The 23,264-nt window shown below is 38.3% G+C and overlaps 1 protein-coding gene across 1 annotated transcript in view; it reads left to right on the top strand.

Annotated features, from left to right (window-relative positions):
- Positions 1–4,481, top strand: part of MUSK (muscle associated receptor tyrosine kinase) — a 91,640-nt gene extending 87,159 nt beyond the window's left edge. Inside the window, exons 13-15 of the mRNA XM_061163443.1 lie at positions 471–662; positions 2,006–2,154; positions 3,367–4,481. Coding sequence (XP_061019426.1) covers positions 471–662; positions 2,006–2,154; positions 3,367–4,049 — 1,024 coding nt within the window. The 3' untranslated portion in view covers positions 4,050–4,481. The remainder of the gene's footprint in view (positions 1–470; positions 663–2,005; positions 2,155–3,366) is intronic.
- The last annotated feature ends 18,783 nt before the right edge of the window (positions 4,482–23,264 follow it).

Raw genomic sequence — 23,264 nt, 5'->3', positions numbered from 1 at the left:
TAACAGTTTAAAATTTTTATTTATTTCACATTGAAGCTGGAGATGGGAGGAAGGATATATACAGTCTCCTATGACACCCACTGCCGTGTTTTAAAGTTAAGCACCCCCATCATGATCTTTAAAAATGTCAATGACTTTTTGCATAGGATCCCTTGTCCTATGGTTAGTTTCTTGCAACAGATAGAATCTAAACCACAATTTGGAAAAATATGGTTGTTCCTGCTCCCCGTTAGCCCCCTCAGCCCCACTGCCACTACCAGATTGGATGGTGACAAAATTCCTGAAGAAAAAAAAAAGTGTCTTTAGACTCCAATCCAAAATTATTTGTTGCTCTAAAACAGAAGGATCTTTCATAAACTTAGCATAATTTGTTTTGCTTCCTCCTAAACACCTATGTCTCTGTCAAACCTGAGTACAAAGCCCTCACCTGGTCCTCAGCTCATTACTGATCTTACCTGTCTTACCTGCAGAGAATCAGCAGCAGTAACCCTCACTACGCTTCCTTCTGAGCTCTTGCTAGACAGACTTCATCCCAACCCGATGTACCAGAGGATGCCACTCCTTTTGAATCCCAAATTGCTCAGTCTGGAGTATCCCAGGAATAACATTGAATATGTGAGAGATATTGGAGAGGGAGCATTTGGAAGGGTCTTTCAAGCAAGGTAAAGTTGCCCACATCAAAAAAAAAATTTATCCACTAAAACACATTGTGATGTCTATGTAATTATGTATAATATTTATTATCAAATTAGCTAAATCTTCACATCATTCACCTTACTGTTTTGGGTACTGTAGTTTGAGTCTTGATAATTTTCCCTCTTTGCTGGAAAATAGGGTTATATATATGGAGAGAATCTTTATAAAGTGTTCTGATGATAAGCAATTTGTAAAATTGAATATTTTTCAGAAGAGACTTTTGTCAGACATTTTAAATCAATTTCTTGCATTGCTTTTAGTAATATTTCTAAAATCGCTTCCATTTTCAATTGCTATAGTCTTCACTTCATTTAAAATTTTCTTTGAACTAATGTTTCAGTTTAAGAACTCAGCCTGACATGCGTAGATATCAAATAGATGTTCACAGAATGGCAAGACAGAAAAGGAAAAAAATAATGTAAAAATGGCAGATAACAATGTGCTCAAGAAAGGAGTATGTATTAAGGCAAATGCTAACCCAATTAATGTCTTTGTGTGAGTTGGAATAAAATAACTTCTCTTCACATAGCTCCACAGAAACACAGCTAGGCCCCAGAATGTAGACTTGGTTTTAATCACCGATTGTTCACTTTGGCCTGTTGCTCTTGGGCAGGACACAACATTACCTCTATACATAATGGCCCTAGTATGGAGGTTACATGATTAATGAAAATCTCACACAAATATTGGGAACCAAAAAAAAAAAAAAAGAAGGGCTCCCCAGGTGGTGCTAGTGATAAAGAATCTACTTGCCAATACAGGAGACTAAGAGACGTAGGTTCAATCCTTGGGTCAGGAAGATCCCCTGGAGGAGGGCATGGCAACCCACCCCAGTATTCCTTCCTGAAGAATCCCATGGACAGGGGAGCCTGGAGGGCTACAATACATTGGGTCGCAAAAAATTGGACACGACTGAAACTACTTAGCATGAGTGCAAAAAACTGAAAGGCACACTTTGAGGCCTTTAAATATAAAGATGAAAAAGTCACGGTTCCTGCCTTCTAGGAATTTAGATTCTAGCCAGATATTAAGGGATTACAATGGTAATGATCACCTGGGCACTTCTGATTTCCTGTTATTTGTAAATAATGCATCTTCAACCTTAATCTGTGTTGAAAATAACACTAGTGATTTTTAATTGGAGTCAAGAAGTTTTAAGTGTGACCTGCCGTTGGCATCTTTCTTTGGTTCTGTGGCTCTAGGAAAGGCTGCATGAGTGGGGGGATGTGTACAAACATGGGTAGTTATCATGTGACTATTTGTAATACTCCTGATCTTTGATTTCTTGCTCAATAAATGTGTCTCTCAGGGCTCCAGGCTTACTTCCCTATGAACCTTTCACAATGGTGGCAGTGAAGATGCTCAAAGAAGAAGCCTCAGCAGATATGCAAGCAGACTTTCAGAGGGAGGCAGCCCTCATGGCAGAATTTGATAATCCTAATATTGTGAAACTCTTAGGTATGAAACTCGTAGGTACAAGTGGAGAAATGTATGCATCAGAAAACAGAGACTGGCAAGTTCTTTCTCCTTTAACCTTCACTTCTGTTTTTTCTTTCATTCCTCAATCAGAGAGATGTCTCTGTTCCTCTCCATAGAATATTTTCTGTACCAGGGAGTAGAATATTTCCTTAAATCACCTAAGTTCAAAAAATTGGAGTTTTAAAAATTTTCTCAGAGAAATGTTTTGTCACTTCATTAACTTTCTTTTACCAATTTTATATTTTAATTGTTCATTTATTTTATATAGTTCATATAAATATACCAATCACTAAAGTCCCTGGAATTAAAAGCTAACCCCAAAAGAAGCAAGCCAAGATAATAGTATTCTCATTTCCTTTCCTTTTTGAACAGAGACTTCTAATTTTTGCCTGAAAAAATAATGGAGTTAATAAGCTATTTTTATGCTGGTGTGAAATTGTAACCATCTGATCTAATATTTCAAGTTGTCCAGTTTCCCTCTCAAATACAGAAAAATTTTAGAATCAACAAATGCCTTTCTTATACTAAATCCAAGGTTCTATTTATATTAACTTTTTTTTTTCTTTCTGGAAAATAAACATTTGTAAATTTACCTAAATGTTTAACTGCAGTAACCGGAATATTTCATCTAAGATCTTTGACTGTTTTTCTCCTCTTTTTAAAATTTCACAAAATAGTTTCCTTATCATCCTTCTTCAGAAAGGAAGCAGAAAAACAGAGCAATTGTATTACATACTCAAAGCAAACATCCATTCATAAATTCATTTGCTTAATATTTATGGACTACTTGCTCACCAGAAACGTGGTAGGCATGTGGAATTGAAAGAAGACTTAAGACATAATCTCTATTTTTAAAGGGCTAAAATGTTGGGGGGAAAAGCCTCAGCTGAATGGATAATTATAACAGGCTGGTAGGTAGGATGCAGGATTAAGGATAAAGAATGATGGAAGGAAAATCTGATCCAGGAAAGGTCAGGAACAGAGGCCCCCTCAAAGGAGGGATAAATCAACGGAATCTTAAAAGAGAAGTAGATGTTTACACAAAAAAAGGGGGGTCAGGGTTCGACTATGATGCTGTCAATAGAAAACCAAGGCCCCACTTCTTCTGATCCGGTCATTTGCTTTTGGACAATGTTTTCCAATGTGTACTTTAGAAACACACCTCTAACAAGGGGCCTATTTTGGTTGCAGGAGTGTGCGCGGTGGGGAAGCCCATGTGCTTGCTCTTCGAATACATGGCCTACGGGGACCTAAATGAGTTCCTCCGCAGCATGGCCCCGCACCCCGGCCGTGGCCTCAGTCCCAGCGACCTATCCCCCGGGTCACAGGCCTCCAGCCCCGGCCCCCCGCCGCTCTCCTGCGCGGAGCAGCTGTGCATCGCCAGGCAGGTGGCCGCGGGCATGGCCTACCTCTCCGAGCGCAAGTTCGTCCACCGCGATTTGGCCACCAGGAACTGCCTGGTGGGTGAGAACATGGTGGTGAAAATCGCTGACTTCGGCCTTTCTAGAAACATCTACTCGGCGGACTACTACAAAGCCAATGAAAACGACGCCATCCCCATCCGTTGGATGCCCCCCGAGTCCATCTTCTACAACCGCTACACCACGGAGTCTGACGTGTGGGCCTACGGGGTGGTCCTTTGGGAGATCTTCTCCTACGGCCTGCAGCCCTACTACGGGATGGCCCACGAGGAGGTCATCTACTACGTGCGGGATGGCAACATCCTCTCCTGCCCCGAGGACTGCCCCCTGGAACTGTACAATCTCATGCGTCTGTGTTGGAGCAAGGTGCCTGCAGACAGACCCAGTTTCAGCAGCATCCACCGAATCCTGGAACGCATGTGTGAGCGGGCGGAGGCCAGTGGGGGTGTCTGAGCTCCAAGATGGGCGAAGAGAAATCGCCAGTCTCTTCTCAGACTCTGGGAGCCAGAGGAGTGCAATGCCTGAGCCCCCAGGAGACCCAGATAGCAAAGAACAGTAGCAGACGTGGGTACCATGCTGCTTGCTTCTCAGAAAAAAAAAAGACTGGGCAGAACTCCTGGAGTGGGTGGAAATTGGGTGAAGCGAAAGGCAGGCGAGAAAACGTGTCAGATAACCGGAGGTAACTACTCTTCCTCACGGGGAAAGTTTGTATTACATATTGTACCAGAAAGAATGCCATCCTGCTCAGTCCCTGAATTAGCTGGCATCAGAATAAGGCTCTGCTGTATTAAATTTTAATATGAACTGCGGTTGAGAGCTTCATTTTTAATAGAGTTCATTCCTGTCCATTAGGAAAGTAGTGTATCTTCCCGTAAGATATTTAGCTCAAGCACAGAATACTCCAAAGAAGGGAAAACCGCTCATTGTCTCCTCACCCAAAGATGGGTGTTGGTTTCTTATTCAATTTCTTTCTCGAGTTTAATGCACACTTTTATATTTGTTTGTATTCAACAAAGTTGTGGTTTACTTTATTGATAGAGGGTTTCCAAGGAATAAAGTGATAATCAGCAAGGTTATATTCTTATTGTGATTTTTAGTTCTCTTTTTCCTTGTTTCTTCTTTAGAAGTTTTCCTTTGTGCACACATGTCATGAATTTAATCTGCTTACTTTATTCTTACAGGTTTTGTTTTCTGAAAATGCCTTTTGTGTCTATTTACCTTTTTTTGAAAATTTTATTGGTATCTTTTTCTTTGTCTCATCTTTCTTTATTTAGGACTTGGTTCCTTTTTGGTTATTTGGCTATTTTTTCCTTTTATTTCACCTATACAACAAACACCTTGGCAGAAATAATAATTTTCTAAGTAACATTGTGGACTGTTACATATATACCTTTTGCAGAGTATATCACTATTACTATTTTCTTCTGCACCTGCTTTTGAAATTACCCATTTCAAAGTTGTCATTCATTAATGTTATTGCCACAGACTATTTCACAGTTTATAACATGGGAATTCACAAGATGATCTTGTGACTGAGTTATTTCAAACTATTTTTGTTAATTCTGACATTTTTTTTCCCTTCTAGAAACCAATTTGATAGGTAGTAGGATTAATATAGAACTATTCACCAACTTTCTGCATGACTATTCACCTGTCTTGTTACATCTTATGATTCTTAAAAGAAAAAACAAGACAAACCAAAACCATCTGAAACTCAGATTCTTGGTGCACAAGATTTCCCAGTGGAGTACACACAATATATCTTTATCTGAGGCCAACATGGATGATATGCGTCTCTTCCTGATATTATATAACACAGATTCTCCTGAAAAGCAAATAAACAGGAAAGAGAAAATAGCAGTCTACTCTATGGCCAGTTTACTTTCATTCAACCTAATTGGTAGTAAGGACAGTGGAGAAATGGTCTGAATTCTTGAAAGTAGATTTTCTGGCTACTTTCAGAAAGTAGATTTTCTGGCTACTTTCGGTCCATCCTCCAGAGGGCTCTACCTGATATCTCCAATTGCACCTGCACACAACAGCTTTGTCATCTTTGCTAGAAAATCTGCCATGCCTTGTTCATAGTCACTCCAGGTAACCAAGACAAAAATACAGTTTTCCCTCTTTCACCCATGAAAACTCTATCAATTTTACTTTCTAAAACCCTCCTGCGCACACCACCTCCCCTTCAAAGCAACCACCCACTGTTCAAACTCTAATGCTATCTCTTCTCTCATCTTTCGCCCATTTCAAGCCAGATAAGATTCCATGGGCTATGACAATACAAGCTGACTCACAATTCAGATTTACAAATAAGGAAGTCAGGAGTTAGGACTGAGACCTTGAGAGGTGCCTTAGATTCAAATAGTGATTTGAGACAGTCATCAAAGAGCTAGATGAGGAATGAGGTTGCAATATGAGTCTAAGACAGAAGGTCAAGAGGCCAGCAAAGCAGAAAACTTGGAGTGGACCACCATCAAGTCTGGAACTTTCCTGTAGACATTCATGGCATGACACATGTATGTCATATAGGCTCTGAAAACTTCAAAGACATCTTTTTCCTCAGCTGACAGAGTTTTATTATAAAAGAAAGACATGAAGTCAGGCCAATCAGAAAAGCTACTCTATTGAAAAGCAGGGGGACTTCCCTGCTGGTCCAGTGGCTGGACTCCAAGCTCCCAATGCAGAGCCCCCAGGTTCAATACCTGGTCAGGGCACTAGATCCCACATGCCATAACTAAAAATCCCACTTGCTGCAGCTGAGATATGGCACAGCCAAATGAAATAAATAAAAATAAATTTGAAACAAAGAGAAGAAAAGCAGAGTCAGGGTAGTGAGAGTTACTTGAAGGACCTGCCATGGGGCTGGTGCAGCCGAGATCGTGTTGCCCTTAAGAGCCAGGTTTCCACTGGCCTGTTCTGTTGTCTGCCACTTTGAGCTTGCTTTGCTTCCCTCCCCACTGCAGGATAACTGCCCTTACTTTCCTGTCTCTTCCTCATGGCTTCCCCAGCCTCACTGATTCTCAGTCTGTGTGCCCTTTAGGCGCTAGTGTTCAAGATCTCAAAGCAAAAATAATCATAGATATATCGGCTAATATAGTGAATGAATAAGTGGACAAGCAAGTAACTATTATAGAACCCATCCAATTTTATTAAATATTTAAAGAAACTGAAAACTAAAATAGCAACTAGAAACCTCAGTAATACTATCAGCTAGCATTTCTTGAATACTTACCACATATATTCTAAGGCCTCTAAATATATATATTTATTTCAATTAAAGTAAATGTATTAACTTAAAACATAACATCCCTATGATGTTGGTAGTATCATTATGCCCTTTTTCAGGTGAGGACACAGGCACAGAGAGGTTGTGTAACTGGCCTAACCACACAGAGCAGCAGATCCTAGGTTGTGACAAGAGGTTGAACTCTCAGTCACCATAGCAAGGTGCTTCTAATGATTCCAGAGGAAACAATTGAAGCTCGATGACTCTGCGGAGGTGATTTATAATTTGCATCTGGTTTCAAAGCATATAGTATATCCCTTCTACTACTGATTTCCTACCCAATTCTTTTCATTGAATAACAAAAAAGTATATTTTAGCATTGTTGATTTTATAAAAAAAAAAATCCAACTGATGGAATGTGTATATTTTGAACTCTAAATGCACTTTTAGGCTATGTCAAGATCACTGTCTTACTTCCTTGGTGCTCATCCCAAGGTTCTGTATCTCAGGGACAAGGGCCCAGGATTTACCAGTATTGTTTTCTTTTGTAAATACAAATTTCTTTTTCTATTGTAAAATCAGTGTATAAATTAAAAAAGAGAGATCAGGAGAGACATTTACAGGGCTGTTGTCACCAACGGACAGGACCGGCATCAGTAAAGCACCCGCAAGTGATATTAAGTGGCAGAATATTAAATATGATGAGTTCCAGGGACTGCGCATAGTGCCAAAAGAATGCATTTGCTGGTATCACAATTGAGCAGGAAAGGGGCCCTCCTTCCAGTCTGCAGGATATTATAAACCTGTTCTATGTCATTCACTGTATTTCTAAGAGTACAATTTAATTTCTGAATAATATTTCTTTCTTTGGATGTACCATAGTTATTTTCCTATTTTTAAAACATTTGGGTTTTTGAACTGAAAACATTTGAGTATTTTTTCCAATTTTCACTGTTACAAACAATACTGCATTGGTCATCCTCATTTGCACATGCCATAAATATTTCCTTATAGAAATTCTGAGAAAGAGAATATCCCAGCCAAATGGCATGCACAAAATTGAGGCTTTTGTTATGTGTTGTCATATTCTCTAGAAACATTGTTCCCATCTCTGCATTGTACAGGGGATGTCATAGCCCTAAACATATGCTGTCATACATACAGAATTAATTCTCTGTTTTTTAGAAGGCTTTTGTCTACTTGATTATAAATAAAGATGATCTCATTTTATTTTTAAATTACTAAATTTTCCTTGTTTCTAGATCATTTTATAGTTCTTATTTTGGGAATCATGTATAAGTCATTTTTCTATGGCATAGTTCATCTTCTGATTGATTTGTAAGTCATTTTATTTAATAAATAGTAAACCTTTGTTATACTTTGCACAAAACAGAAAAATATGTACATAACTTTTATTTTAAAATAGCATTTGCTTTATTATTGCAAAAGCATATTTATTTTTTGAAAAAACAAGCAATAATATACAAATAAAGAAAATGAAAAAACACCATTAGTGGTAACTAACATTAACTCATGATAAATATTATTCCAGTCTTTTTCATGTAGGTAAGAAGGTAGATGAGTAGATGAGAGAGATATAAAGAGACAGATAACCACTTTAAATGAAAACAAGATCATACTGTTGTATTGGTTAAAGCTTTGTTTTTCTCAGAGTGTATCAAACAACTTCAGTATCAACAAATATTCATGTGTAACATCACTTCTGATGATGAAATAATATTCTATTATATGAAGTTACAACTTACTTAACTATTATTCCAAGGTTGGACATTTGGTTTATTTCTGGTTTTCATTATAAAATACTGTATTTTTATAATAATCCTATAGTTAAATTTTGTGAGCATCCAGCTCAAGTGATTTCTTTATATATAACTCCTATAAATAGAATTTCTAGATCAAAGGATATACTTTCAATGCTTTTAGTACACTGACCGACTACCTTCCTGAATTATCAATATATAATCTTCCAGCTAGATGACAGTCTTTTTCTTTCAATTTCAACAATACTGAGCGTGAGCATTTTAATAATTTCCAGTATAATAGTTGAAGTTGTTCTTTTTTTTTTGTAACTTATGCTTACATTTCTTTAAATAAAATAAGATTGAACATTTTCTCAGTGTTTTGAGGATAGTTGATTTACTCTGTGATTTGCCTTCTACTGTTATTTTTCAATTGGGTAGATTTATTTCTTGCTACTTTATAAAAACATTGTATATATTCATGAATTAAATTTTGTCATACATATTTCAACCACTTTTATCATGTTAAAAATGGACACATCTATTTGTCTTTTAAGATAGTAAACGATTTTATTAATCAGGAAGGAATGTTGAATTTTTAGTCTATTGAGATGACTGTGGCTTTTTCCTTAATCTGTTACTATGTAGAAATGTAAGAATTGATTTTCTAATGTTGATATATTATTATGTTCTGGGAATAAACTCTCTTTGGGTGTCATATCAGTCTTTTGATTTACTACCAAATCTGATTTATTAACATTTACTTGCATCAATATTTATAAATTCATGGAATTAAAAGTTTATCATTTTTTTCTCTGTTAGAGCTTGGTATCAGTATTATCAGTTCAGTTTAGTTCAGTTCAGTAGCTCAGTCATGTCTGACCCTTTGCAACCCCATGACCTGCAGCACGCCAGGCCTCCCTGTCCATCATCAATTCCCAGAGTTCACCCAAACTCATGTCCATTGAGTCGGTGATGCCATCCAACCATCTCATCCTCTGTCGTCCCCTCCTCCTCCTGCCCTCAATCTTTCCCCAAATCAGGGTCTTTTCAAATCAGTCAGCTCTTCACATCAGGTGGCCAAAGTACTGGAGTTTCAGCTTCAACATCAGTCCTTCCAATGAACACCCAGGACTGATCTCCTTTAGGATGGACTGGTTGGATCTCCTTGCAGTCCAAGGGACTCTCAAGAGTCTTCTCCAACACCTCAGGTCAAAAGCATCAATTCTTCAGTGCTCACCTTTCTTTATAGTCCAACTCTCACACCCATATATGACTACTGGAAAAACCACAGCTTTGAATAGACGGACCTTTCCTGGCAAAGTAATGTCTCTGCTTTTTAATATGCTGTCTAGGTTGGTCATAACTTTTCTTCCAAGGAGCAAGCATCATTTAATTTCATGGCTGCAGTCATCATCTGCAGTGATTTTGGAGCCCCCCAAAATAAAGTCTGTCACTGTTTCCATGTTTTCCCATCTATTTGCCATGAAGTGATGGGACCGCATGCCATGATCTTAGTTTTCTGAATGTTAAGCTTTAAGCCAACTTTTTCACTCTCCTCTTTCACTTTCATCAAGAGGCTCTTTAGTTCTTCTTCACTTTCTGCCATAAGAGTGGTTTCATCTGCATATCTGAGGTTATTGATATTTCTCCAAGTAATCTTGATTCCAGCTTGTGCTTCATCCAGTCCAGCATTTCTCATGATGTACTCTGCATATAAGTTAAATAAGCAGGGTGACAATATACAGCCTTGACATACTCCTTTTCCTATTTGGAACCAGTCTGTTGTTTCATGTCTAGTTCTAACTGTTGCTTCCTGACCTGCATACAGGTTTCTCAAGAGGCAGGTCAGGTGGTCTGGTATTCCCATATGTTTCAGAATTTTCCACAGTTTATTGTGATCCACACAGTCAAAGGATTTGGCATAGTCAATAAAGCAGAAATAGATGTTTTTCTGGAACTCCCTTGCTTTTTCGATGATCCAGCGGATGTTGGCAATTTGATCTCTGGTTCCTCTGCCTTTTCTAAAACCAGCTTGGACATCTGGAAGTTCACGGTTCATGTATTGCTGAAGCCTGGCTTGGAGAATTTTGAGCATTATTTTACTAGCATGTGAGATGAGTGCAATTGTGTGATAGTTTGAACATTCTTTGGCATTGCCTTTCTTTGGGATTGGAATGAAAACTGACCTTTTCCAGTCCTGGGCCACTGCTGAGTTTTCCAAATTTGCTGACATATTGAGTGCAGCACTTTCACAGCTTCATCTTTCAGGGTTTGAAATAGCTCAACTGGAATTCTATCACCTCCACTAGCTTTGTTCATATTGATGCTTCCTGAGGCCCATTTGACTCCACATTCCAGGATGTCTGGCTCTAGGTGAGTGATCACACCATCATGATTATCTGGGTCATGAAGATTTTTTTTTTCATTTATTTTTATTAGTTGAAGGCTAATTACTCTACAATATTGTAAGATCTTTTTTGTACAATTCTTCTGTGTATTTCTGCACCTCTTCTTAATATCTTCTGCTTCTGTCAAGTCCATACCATTTCTGTCCTTTATTGAGCCCATCTTTGCCTGAAATGTTCCCTTGGTATCTCTAGTCTCTAGTCTTTCCCATTCTATTGTTTTCCTCTATTTCTTTGCACTGATCATTGAGGAAGACTTTCTTATCTCTCTTTGCTATTCTTTTGAACTCTGCATTCAAATGGGTATATCTTTCCTTTTCTCATTTGCTTTTTGCTTCTCTTCTTTTTACAGCTATTTGTAAGGCCTCCTGAGAGAGCCATTTTGCTTTTTTGCATTTCTTTTTTTGGGGGATGGTCTTGATCCCTTTCTCCTGTACAATGTCACGAACCTCTGTACAAAGTTCATCAGGCACTCTGTCTATCAGATCTAGTCCCTTAAATCTATTTCTCACTTCCACCGTATAATCATAAGGGATTTGATTTAGGTTATACCTGAATGGTCTAGGGGTTTTCCCCACTTTCTTCAATTTTCTTCCAGAAAAATAAATGACCCAATCAAAAAGTGGACCAAAGAACTAAACAGACATTTCTCCAAAGAAGACATACAGATGGCTAACAAACACATGAAAAGATGTTCAACATCACTCATTATCAGAGAAATGCAAATCAAAACCACAATGAGGTACCATTTCATACCAGTCAGGATGGCTGCTATCCAAAAGTCTACAAACAATAAATGCTGGAGAGGGTGTGGAGAAAAGGGAACCCTCTTACACTGTTGGTGGGAATGCAAACTAGTACAGCCGCTATGGAAAACAGTGTGGAGATTCCTTAAAAAACTGGAACTAGAACTGCCATATGACCCAGTTATCCCATTGCTGGGCATATACACCAAGGAAACCAGAATTGAAAGAGACACGTGTACCCCAATGTTCATCGCAGCACTGTTTACAATAGCCAGGACATGGAAGCAACCTAGATGTCCATCAGCAGATGAATGGATAAGAAAGCTGTGGTACACATACACCATGGAATATTACTCAGCCATTAAAAAGAATTCATTTGAATCAGTTCTAATGAGGTGGATGAAACAAGAGCCTATTATACAGAGTGAACTAAGCCAGAGAGAGAAACACTAATACAGTATAATAACGCATATATGTGGAATTTAGAAAGATGGTAACGATAACCCTGTATGTGAGACAGCAAAAGAGACACAGGTGTATAGAACAGTCTTTTGGACTCTGTGGGAAAGGGTGAGGGTGGGATGATTTGGGAGAATGGCATTGAAACATGTATATTATCATATGTGAAATGAATCGCCAGTCCAGGTTCGATGCACGATACAGGATGCTCACGGCTGGGGCACTGGGGTGACCCAGAGGGATAGGATGGGGAGGGAGGTGGGAGGGGGGGGTTCAAGATGGTGAACACATGTACATCTGTGGCAGATTCAAGTCAATGTATGGCAAAACGAATACAATATGGTAAAGTAAAAAATAAATAAATAAATAAAATTTAAAAATAAAAAATATGATTCTTGAAAAAAAAAAATGTGAAGATACATGCACCCCTATGTTCACTGCTGCACTATTTGCAAAAGCAAGACATGGAAACAACCTAAATGTCCATCAACAGACACATGGATAAAGAAGATATGATATGTATGTATGTGTGTGTGTGTGTTTGTGTGTGTATACACACACATACCATATCTTCTTTATATATGTGTGTGTATGTGTATATATGTTTATAAAAAATGGAAATAAAATAATGCCATGGTAGCAACATGGCTAGAGATTATCTAGCCTAGAGATAATCATACTAAGTGAAGTAAGTCAGAGAAAAATACCCTATATCACTTCTATGTGAAACCAAAAATGACACAAATGCACATATCTACAAAACAGAAATAGATTCATAGAGATAGAGAATAGACTTATGGTTGCCAGAAAGAGGGTAAGGAGGTTGGATTGGGAGATTGGAATTAGCAGATGCAAACTGCTCTATAGAGACTGGGTAAACAACAAGGTCCTACTGTATAGCACAGGAAACCTATATTCAATATCCTGTGATAAACCATAAAAATATGAAAAAGACTGTGTATATGTATAATTGAATCACTTTACTGTACAGCAGAAATTAACATGTAAATCAACTATATGTCAATAAAATAAATATTTTAAAAATACACTTAAATAAAGCTTACCCATTTACTCTGGACTATGGAAGATACAATTAAAGCTTCCACACTTCCTTCTACCACTTTTCCCCTCTCCTCCATGTTCTATCATGTGTTTCTAGGCTGTCCAGCTCTTTCTATGCTGTCAGGATCTTTAATGTTTGCACTTTTTTCTGCAATGAATAAAGATTTGAGTATTGACTGTAGGTTGATTCTAAGCATGGGAAAAAAAAAACAGAACAAAACACCTACAACTGTGTGATTATGTAATACTTAAGCATTGCCACACAAATAGTGGTAATTATTTTAATTTAATAAAATATTGTAATATCCATTAACAGTTTATCTCTTCTATTTCATAGAGGAAATTTAAAATATCACAATATTTTATGTTCTCTTCTGTCCTTTATATTATTTTTGTCTTCCTCTTTCTTCTCCCTCCTTCTCATGTTTTTATTTTCCATGAAAGTATGATGATGGTTAATTTAACATACACCACTGCAAATGAAAATTGTTTGGAGTCATATTGGTGGCAGGAGTGTAGTTCCTCTGCAATTTCATTGGAATGTTTACACAGCATGGCCTCTCTTTAACAGGATGGCTCATGAGGAGGGCATAGGCAAGCTGAGTTAGAACTTCCACAATTCCCAAAGTGATTAAAAAAAAAAAAAGACTCTACTCTTGAGGATACAGTACTAAAGTGTATTTCACTTCTGAAGAGGGCTATTATTCCTTCACTTTTTCATCCCCTATCAGAGTCTAAGATTTCCTCCTATTCTACTCTACTTCTGTACCTAGATTCAACACACAAGTGCCATTCCCAAGCAAATTTTCCAGTCTATTCAGAGAGCAATTTCTTGCGGCTCCAGCTGGTGGAGAAGCCTCTCTGTCCACCTATTCTATATCCAAGCCTTGAGGTGATCACTCTAATTGACAACCCAGAGCCCATCCCTGCACACGGCATCTGCTGACTTGGAGCCTGGAGTCTTTATTCACATGTGGTCACTCCCATCTTTCCCTAACAGCTGGCTCCTGTGTGCTGCAGGATGTAGTTGATGGTTTCCTGTGTTATTCATGAATAAGAATATTAGATACCCTCTGCTGTCCAAATATTTGTCAACATGATGGGACTTAGATTGGTTTGGGCACATTTGTAGATTTATTCTCATTCACATACATTTACTGTCACATCAGTGAAAGGAAAGGAAAAAAGGGAGTTCAGTCAGCCTACCATTTTGATTAAGAAGCCTCTCTGGAGTTAGAAAGTGTTCTAGTTTCATTCTTTTACAAGTGGCTGACCAGTTTTCCCAGCACCACTTGTTAAAGAGGTTGTCTTTTTTCCATTGTATATTCTTGCCTCCGTTGTCAAAGATAAGGTGTCCATAGGTTCGTGGATTTATCTCTGGGCTTTCTATTCTGTTCCATTGATCTATATTTCTGTCTTTGTGCCAGCACCATACTGTCTTAATGACTGTGGCTTTGTAGTAGAGTCTGAAGTCAGGCAGGTTGATTCCTCCAGTTCCATTCTTCTTTCTCAAGATTGCTTTGGCTATTCGAGGTTTTTTGTATTTCCATACAAATTATGAAATTATTTGTTCTAGTTCTGTGAAAAATACCCTCGGTAACTTGATAGGGGTTGCACTGAATCTATAGATTGCTTTGGGTAGTATAGTCATTTTGACAATATTGATTCTTCCAATCCATGAACACGGTATATTTCTCCATCTGTTTGTGTCCTCTTTGATTTCTTTCTTCAGTGTTTTATACTTTTCTATGTATAGGTCTTTTGTTTCTTTAGGTAGATATACTCCTAAGTATTTTATTCTTTTTGTTGCAATGGTGAATGGTATTGTTTCCTTCATTTCTCTTTCTGTTTTCTCATTGTTAGTGTATAAGAATGCAAGGGATTTCTGTGTGTTAATTTTATATCCTTCAACTTTACTGTATTCGTTGATTAGCTCTAGTAATTTTCTGGTAGAGTCTTTAGGGTTTTCTATGTAGAGGATCATGTCATCTGCAAACAGCGAGAGTTTCACTTCTTCTTTTCCTAGAACACTTTCTAACACCATACACAAAAATAAACTCAAAATGGATTAAAGATCTAAATGTAAGACCAGAAACTATAAAACTCCTAGAGGAGAACATAGGCAAAACACTCTCCGACATAAATCACAGCAGAATCCTCTATGACACACTTCCCAGAATATTGGAAATAAAAGCAAAACTAAACAAATGGGACCTAATTAAACTTAAAAGCTTTTGCACAACAAAGGAAACTATAAGTAAGGTGAAAAGACAGCCCTCAGATTGGGAGAAAATAATAGCAAACGAAGAGACAGACAAAGGATTAATCTCAAAAATATACAAGCAACTCCTGAAGCTCAATTCCAGAAAAATAAATGACCCAATCAAAAAGTGGACCAAAGAACTAAACAGACATTTCTCCAAAGAAGACATACAGATGGCTAACAAACACACGAAAAGATGCTCAACATCACTCATTATCAGAGAAATGCAAATCAAAACCACAATGAGGTACCATTACACGCCAGTCAGGATGGCTGCTATCCAAAAGTCTACAAGCAATAAATGCTGGAGAGGGTGTGGAGAAAAGGGAACCCTCTTACACTGTTGGTGGGAATGCAAACTAGTACAGCCACTATGGAGAACAGTGTGGAGATTCCTTAAAAAACTGGAACTAGAACTGCCATATGACCCAGCAATCCCACTTCTGGGCATACACACTGAGGAAACCAGATCTGAAAGAGACACGTGCACCCCAATATTCATCGCAGCACTGTTTACAATAGCCAGGACATGGAAGCAACCTAGATGCCCATCAGCAGACGAATGGATAAGGAAGCTGTGGTATATATACACCATGGAATATTACTCAGCCATTAAAAAGAATTCATTTGAATCAGTTCTAATGAGATGGATGAAACTGGAGCCCATTATACAGAGTGAAGTAAGCCAGAAAGATAAAGACCAATACAGTATACTAACGCATATATATAGAATTTAGAAAGATGGTAATGATAACCCTATATGCAAAACAGAAAAAGAGACATAGACATACAGAACAGACTTTTGGACTCTGTGGGAGAAGGCGAGGGTGGGATGTTTTGAGAGAACAGCATCGAAACATGTATATTATCTAGGGTGAAACAGATCACCAGCCCAGATTGGATGCATGAGACAAGTGCTCGGGCCTGGTGCACTGGGAAGACCCAGAGGGATCAGGTGGAGAGGGAGGTGGCAGGGGGGATCGGGATGGGGAATACATGTAAATCCATGGTTGATTCATGTCAATGTATGACAAAAACCACTACAATATTGTAAAGTAATTAGCCTCCAACTAATAAAAATAAATGGGGAAAAAAAAAAAGAAGAAGCCTCTCTGGAATAGTTGCAGTTTAGGAATTACCTGCTCACTTCTTCTCAATCTTTTTCATTGATTCTGTGTTCCCTCCTTCTCTCAGCCTCTTAAGATTGGGCCATGCCATAGTTCAGTCCCTGGCGTGGATCTCTCTTCTATGTATTGTCTCCCTTAATGATCACATTCAGTCATCTCATTCTGTAAATCTCGTACTATAAATACCACCTATGTGGTTTTTTACAGTTAGCTCAAACCCCTCTCCGCAGTTTCATACTCATACTTCTAACAAACTATTATAGATGAGAGCTTCAAATTCACCGCCCCAGAGCCTGGCTCTCTGGCCTGCTTCTGTGCGTGATCTACAATCAAAGGTGAAAAGTGTTTCACAGTTTGGTGTTGCCTCTCATACCAAGGAGTCTCAGAGCCTCTCCTAAACGAGAGCACACTTCCTGTCCAGGCACTGCAGCAGACTTGGTACTTTTTCTCAAGAAAGCATTTCAGTATCTTCCAATACCCTCTCCCATTTCTACTGCAGCTTCAGAAATTTACCAGTTTTTCTTTTTTCTTTTTGCAGGGAGCTGTTTCTCATTCCTGATTTATAGTGCTGATGTGCATGTTTGCATTTTTTGTTTTTTAAACATGGTCTATTTGTCACTCTAGGTGAACTGGGGAGGGGCGAACTTGATGCTGTGTTCATTTCACCACTTTAAGCCAAATCTTCCTTATTGTGGGGACAATTTGCCCTTTCTTGTGGATTCAAATCTTCACAGCAAATGTATTTCAGGTCATCACTCTTTTAATTAAGTAGCACAGACACCAAGTTTAAGTGTCACAGATATCAAGGTATATGCACATATGCACTTTTACTTGGGTCCTGATCAGCATAGAAACAATGGTGCCACTCACCTAGTGACTTTCAGTCACATGAGTCATCACAGCATTGAGATGTGGTTGGAATCTACACCAGCAGGAAAGACTCATAGGCTAAGAGGGTCTGCTTTTTAATGAAGTCTTTGCCATTCAGCCATTAAAAAAAAGAGTGAATGCCATTTGCACCAACAAGGATGGACATAGAGCTTATGATATCAAGTGAAGTACGTCAGAGAAAGACAAATATATGATATCGCTTATATGTGGAATCCAAGAAGAACGATGCATATTAACTTATTTACAAAACAGAAATAGACACACAGACATAGAAAACAAACTTACAGTTACTGAAGGGGAAAGGTAGGGAAGGATAAACTAGTAGTTTGAGATTAACATATACACACTCAGTTCAGTTCAGTCTCTCAGTCATGTCCAAATCTTTGCAACCCCATGAGTCGCAGCATGCCAGGTCTCCCTGTCCATCACCAACACGCGGAGTCCCCTCAAACTCATGTCCATCGAGTCGGTGATGCCATCCAGCCATCTCATCCTCTGTCGTCCCCTTCTCTTCCTGCCCCCAATCCTTCCCAGCATCAGGGTCTTTTCCAATGAGTCAACTCTTTGCATGAGGTGGCCAAAATATTGGAGTTTCAGCTTCAGCATCAGTCCTTCCAATGAACACCCAGGACTGATCTCCTTTAGGATGGACTGGTTGGATCTCCTTGCAGTCCAAGGGGCTCTCAAGAGTCTTCTCCAACACACACACTACTACGTGTAAAACAGATAACCAAAAGGACCTACTGTAGAGCACAGGGATCTATACCTAATATTCTGTAGTAACATATGACAGAAAATGATCTGAAAAAGAATATATGTGCATGTGTAACTGAGTCACTTGGCTGTACACCTGAAACTAATACAACATTGTAAGTCAAAAAAACAATAAAGTTAAAAATTTTTTGCGTTTTTAAAGTCTTTGCCAGTGTATTTCTTACAAAGAGGTATGTGTGTCTAGATGTTTGCCTTGCCTTCTAAAAGATTATGTTATCTGAATATAAAACAAAATTAAAGTAGAGAGAAATAATTATGACTTCTCAACCTTTACATGTCTTCCTTATGGGATCCTTCTTAATTAAAACTTCTAAGAAGATCCGAAAGAGATACTTTTTCTTATAAACTTCATCATTATACCTGTCATTATGCAAGTAGCTGTCACTCCTCCCCTTTCAAACCACAGGTTCTGGAAAGAATATTCCACATTTAGAGTTGTACACTTAAGAGAAGCCACCTGCGCTACCTAACGTTATGTCAGAGAGATGCTAACCACAAGACACACCAGACTGAGACACACGCTGTTATTTTCTGGGTGTGCTCTTAACTATTTAGAGCTGTGATTAAAATTAGAAGTGTAGGCATGACCCTGCTTTCTGCATTTCTTTTTTAGCCATGTTAGCACCAAAGTGGTTTGTATGATGCTCATTATTTTTTCATTTGATGTTTTACTCAAAGGTGAACCAAACATGTGATTTAGAGTCAACTCTGCTTTTGCTATTTTGGTTTTTTAAATTATTGGTATGTATTATATTGGGTTGGCCCAAAAGTTCATTCAGGTTTTTCTGTAACATCTTATGGAAAAAATGAATGAACTTTTGGGCCTATCCAATATTTAAGGATCTTAAGGAAGTCTAGCTTAAAGACTAAAAAGGAAGTCTAGCTTTAAGGAAGAAAAGCTATGACAGACAGCATATTAAAAAAGAAGAGACATTACTTTGCTGACAAAGGTTTCCAGTAGCCACGTTTGGATGTGAGAGTTGGACCATAATGAAAGCTGAGTGCTGAAGAATTGATGCATTTGAACTGTGGAGTTGGAGAAGACTCTTGAGAGTCCCTTGGACTGCAAGGAGATCCCACCAGTCCATCCTAAAGGAGATCAGTCCTGGGTGTTCATTGGAAAGACTGATGTTGAAGCTGAAACTCCAATACTTTGGCCACCTGATGTGAAGAACTGACTCATTGGAAAGGCCCTGATGCTGGGAAAGATTGAAGGCAGAAGGAGAAGGGGATGACAGAGGATGAGATGGTTGGATGGTATCACCGACTCAATGGACATGAGTTTGAGCAAGCTCCAGGAGTTGGTGATGGACAGGGAAGCCTGGCATGCTTCGGGCCATGGAGTCGCAAAGAGTTGGACACGACTGAGCAACTGAACTGACTGACTGACTGAAGAAAGTCTATGGAATGCCATGTATTCATTCATCTTATCCTCACTCATTTAAGTCATCTTTCTCAGGAGAGAAGAAAGATCTCAGGATCACTCTGTCCATACCACTCTGCTCAGGTCACTTTGCTTATGGCAATCTGAAATAAGAATCACTCTGCTTTCAATCTATCCCCCAAACTCTCAGCAGTGACAGGCAATGAGGGATAAAATAACTGAAGAAGAAAGGTCTGCAGAGGGCTGACACTGAGTAAGCAAAGATCCACAGGTAAGTTCAATGTCTAAGATGGTAAAAAAAAAAAAAAAAAAGACCAGGAAATGCCTGAGAAACTATAATTTTTAAGTTTTAATAAGAAGCCTCTAATTTTTTAAAGGAAAAACTTCTTTACCTCAGTCTCTATGGCTGACAAATTCAGTGTCCAATTATGAGATCAGTTTTCCAAAGCTTGATGAAATCATCGTTTTCAATTTTCAAACACAAGACAGTTTTGGAAGGAAGCATACCTCTACTCAGCCAATTTTCTCAAAACCTTGGAGAGAATTCAGTTTTTCTTCTGAAAAGCCTCCTTTCTTATTGCAGTACACATAAATTTAGCTAGCACTTGCCCAGAACTTATCATGACTAGGTAAATTATTATATCTACAGCACAATCAATAAGATGACTCTAAGATATCACAGCTCGAAAGTTAAAATGATTAACCCCTCGACATGAATCTCTTACACTTAGATTCTTCACTTTACAAATCCATATAGACTTTTTTTTTTCCTGAAGATTGCCTTGTATTGTTTAGTAGCCCGCCAGTTTTCCATTAATGACAAATTAAGAAAACATTTTTATATTTTAAATACGAACATTATTTTAATGGTAGTATAATAAACCATTATATACATGTTTTGTTATCTGGGCTTCCCAGGTGGCACAGTAGCAAAGAATCTGCCTGCCAATGCAGGAGACACAAGAGATTCAGGTTCAATCCCTGGATTGGGAAGATGCCCTAGAGTAGGAAATGGCAACCCAATCCAGTATTCTTGCCTGGAAAATTTGTTGGACAGAGGAGCCTGGCTGGCTACAGTTCATGGGGTCTCAAAGATTCTGACATGACTGAGTGACTGAACACACTCACTAGTGTTATCTAGACAGACAAGAGACGGAGCAGCAAAAGACACAGACTCAGGCACCGACTCAGATCCCAGCAACTAAATTAATCCTTCTATGCCTCAACTTTCCTCATTTATAAAATAAGAATAATAACAAGACCTAGTTCATAGCTTGCTGAAGAATTAAATGGGTTAAAAATGGACAATACTTAGAAAAGTGACTGATACATAGGAAATACTACCAAGAGTTTTGCTAATATGTGTCTAGTAATTACTATTACATAGGAAGCTGCCATGAATCATAGCTAAACTTATAGCTTCCATGAACTATAGCTAAATCATTGCACATACCTTTTTACATATATTTTTACTGTTTCCTAAGAATACAGTGGTTTCCCTGGTGGCTCAGTGATAAAGAACCGCCTGCCAATGCAGATGTAGGTTCCATCCCTGAGTCCAGAAATCTTGCAACAGTTTACACAACCAACAACAACACATGTAAGTAACACTTCTTATACAGGGTACCTTTTATCCATTTTGATAAGGGAAACACTTTATCTCCTTTCTTTAATATTATTTATTTTTTTAATTCCTAGAGACCCTGCAAATTTTTTTTCACATATTCTTATCAACTGTTTTTTGCTCATTTTGTAAATTGTCAAGTACACACTACTTTTTCTTTCCAACTGATTGTCTTTCATCTGTTCTAGGTTTTTTGGAATCTCTTACAATGCATAACTTGGAACTGCCCTTTATATTCATTATCTTTACTCTCATGGTATTAATTTCATATCATTTTCCTCTGGGATAGGATAAATGATTTTCATTCATTACATCTCTTATCTAAGGAGCCAAGCTGCTTTTAACTGTTTCTATTGCATTGTTATTTTTATTGAATTATTTTTAATAATAATATATTCACATGACTTGACCTCTAGAGGTTATAAAAATCTATACAGCAGACTTTCATTTCTGGAAAGATGGAGGAGGTATGCTTTTCCCTATTCCACCCACTATATACAAATAAAATCCTTGAATGTCACATGGGAAGCAAAGGTAAGACTATGAAAAGGTGGAGAAGAGTAGGCAGATCAGTTCAGAAAGAGGATGACACAGTGGTGAGTCTCCTAGATTTTCATCTGGCCTCAAATATCTCAGATTTGGAGCTGAAGAAGCTGGAAACCCAGACATATCAATGTACATACACCCCTAAAGGTCCTAAATAAAGCCTGCTCTCTATAGCCAGGAAAAGGGCAGACAAATTAAGACAGAAAACTTTGAAACAATAATTGCTCTATTCTTCCTCTATACCACCGAAAAAATATAGCCTTTTCCCATCCAGGCCAGCAAAGGCTGAATGGGGGCTTATATTTCCACCCTCACCCGTCCATAATGAGGGCCTCAAACCCTGCAGAATTAGCGTTGGAAAAATCTGACTGAAGTCAGGAACTAAGACTTTCATCCCCACTGGATCTGAAATGTGTGCAGAGGAAGCATTTGAGGCAAGTAAACTATAAACCAGGAGGTTAGAAGGATGTGAAGGGAAGCAAAGTTTCTGTGCTTCATTTGAGCTGGAGAATGTCAACACCAATAGACTGTGACAGGTTACATACAAACATAGAATGGAATATCTAGAGCAACCACTAACCAAACTATATGAAGGGATATACTTAAAAACACTGCTGGTAAATAAAAATGGAATTCTAAAGACTGTTCAAGTAACCCACGGGAAGTGAGAAAAGAAAACAGAAAGAAAAAATAGAACAGAAAGTAACAAACAAAATGGCAGACTTAAGTCCTATCATGTTAATAATTATATGAAGTGCAGTTATTGTGGGATTTAATGTTTGGATGGACTTTGTGCTCAAGATGGGAAATGGAACACATGTCTTTGCCTCACCACCTGGGGTCTCAGTGGACTAGAGATTTTGATACATTTCTGGAAGACAAAAAGCAGATGGAGTCATGCTGACAGAAAACAGAACATAGGAAATGAAAGAAGGATGGAGTAGACACAGAAACCATTCTTCTTGGCTAACCCCTTGTGACTATTTCCCTAGATCTACTAACTAAAGTGTTATCACCTTGCAAAGGGGGTAATTCAGGCTGTATGAATGGTGATCTTTCTATTGTCAGTACCTGGGCCCTATAAGTAAATATTTTGACTACCACACCTAATAACAAATCTCCAGTCATTCCTTTCTCCTCCAACCCACCCACTAATTTGTTATTTCATTCATGTGACCAAGAGTCACTGATTGGCTACTAAATGCTAGGCACTGTTGTAGATGCTGGGGAAACAGGAGTGAACAAATAAATGTGCAAGGTCTTGGATGTGGTAGTTTCCATCGTAATGGAAAATAGAAAACGTGGAAAGAAAGACATAAAGTTGATCATTTTAAATAGCAGTAAGCACCATGAAGGCAGAGACTTTGTACATACATCACAAATAAATGTATTAAC

This window comes from Dama dama, chromosome 16 (assembly GCF_033118175.1).
Source record: "Dama dama isolate Ldn47 chromosome 16, ASM3311817v1, whole genome shotgun sequence".
In the NCBI taxonomy this organism is placed as follows: domain Eukaryota; kingdom Metazoa; phylum Chordata; class Mammalia; order Artiodactyla; family Cervidae; genus Dama; species Dama dama.
This window is presented reverse-complemented; position numbering and strand designations above follow the sequence as displayed.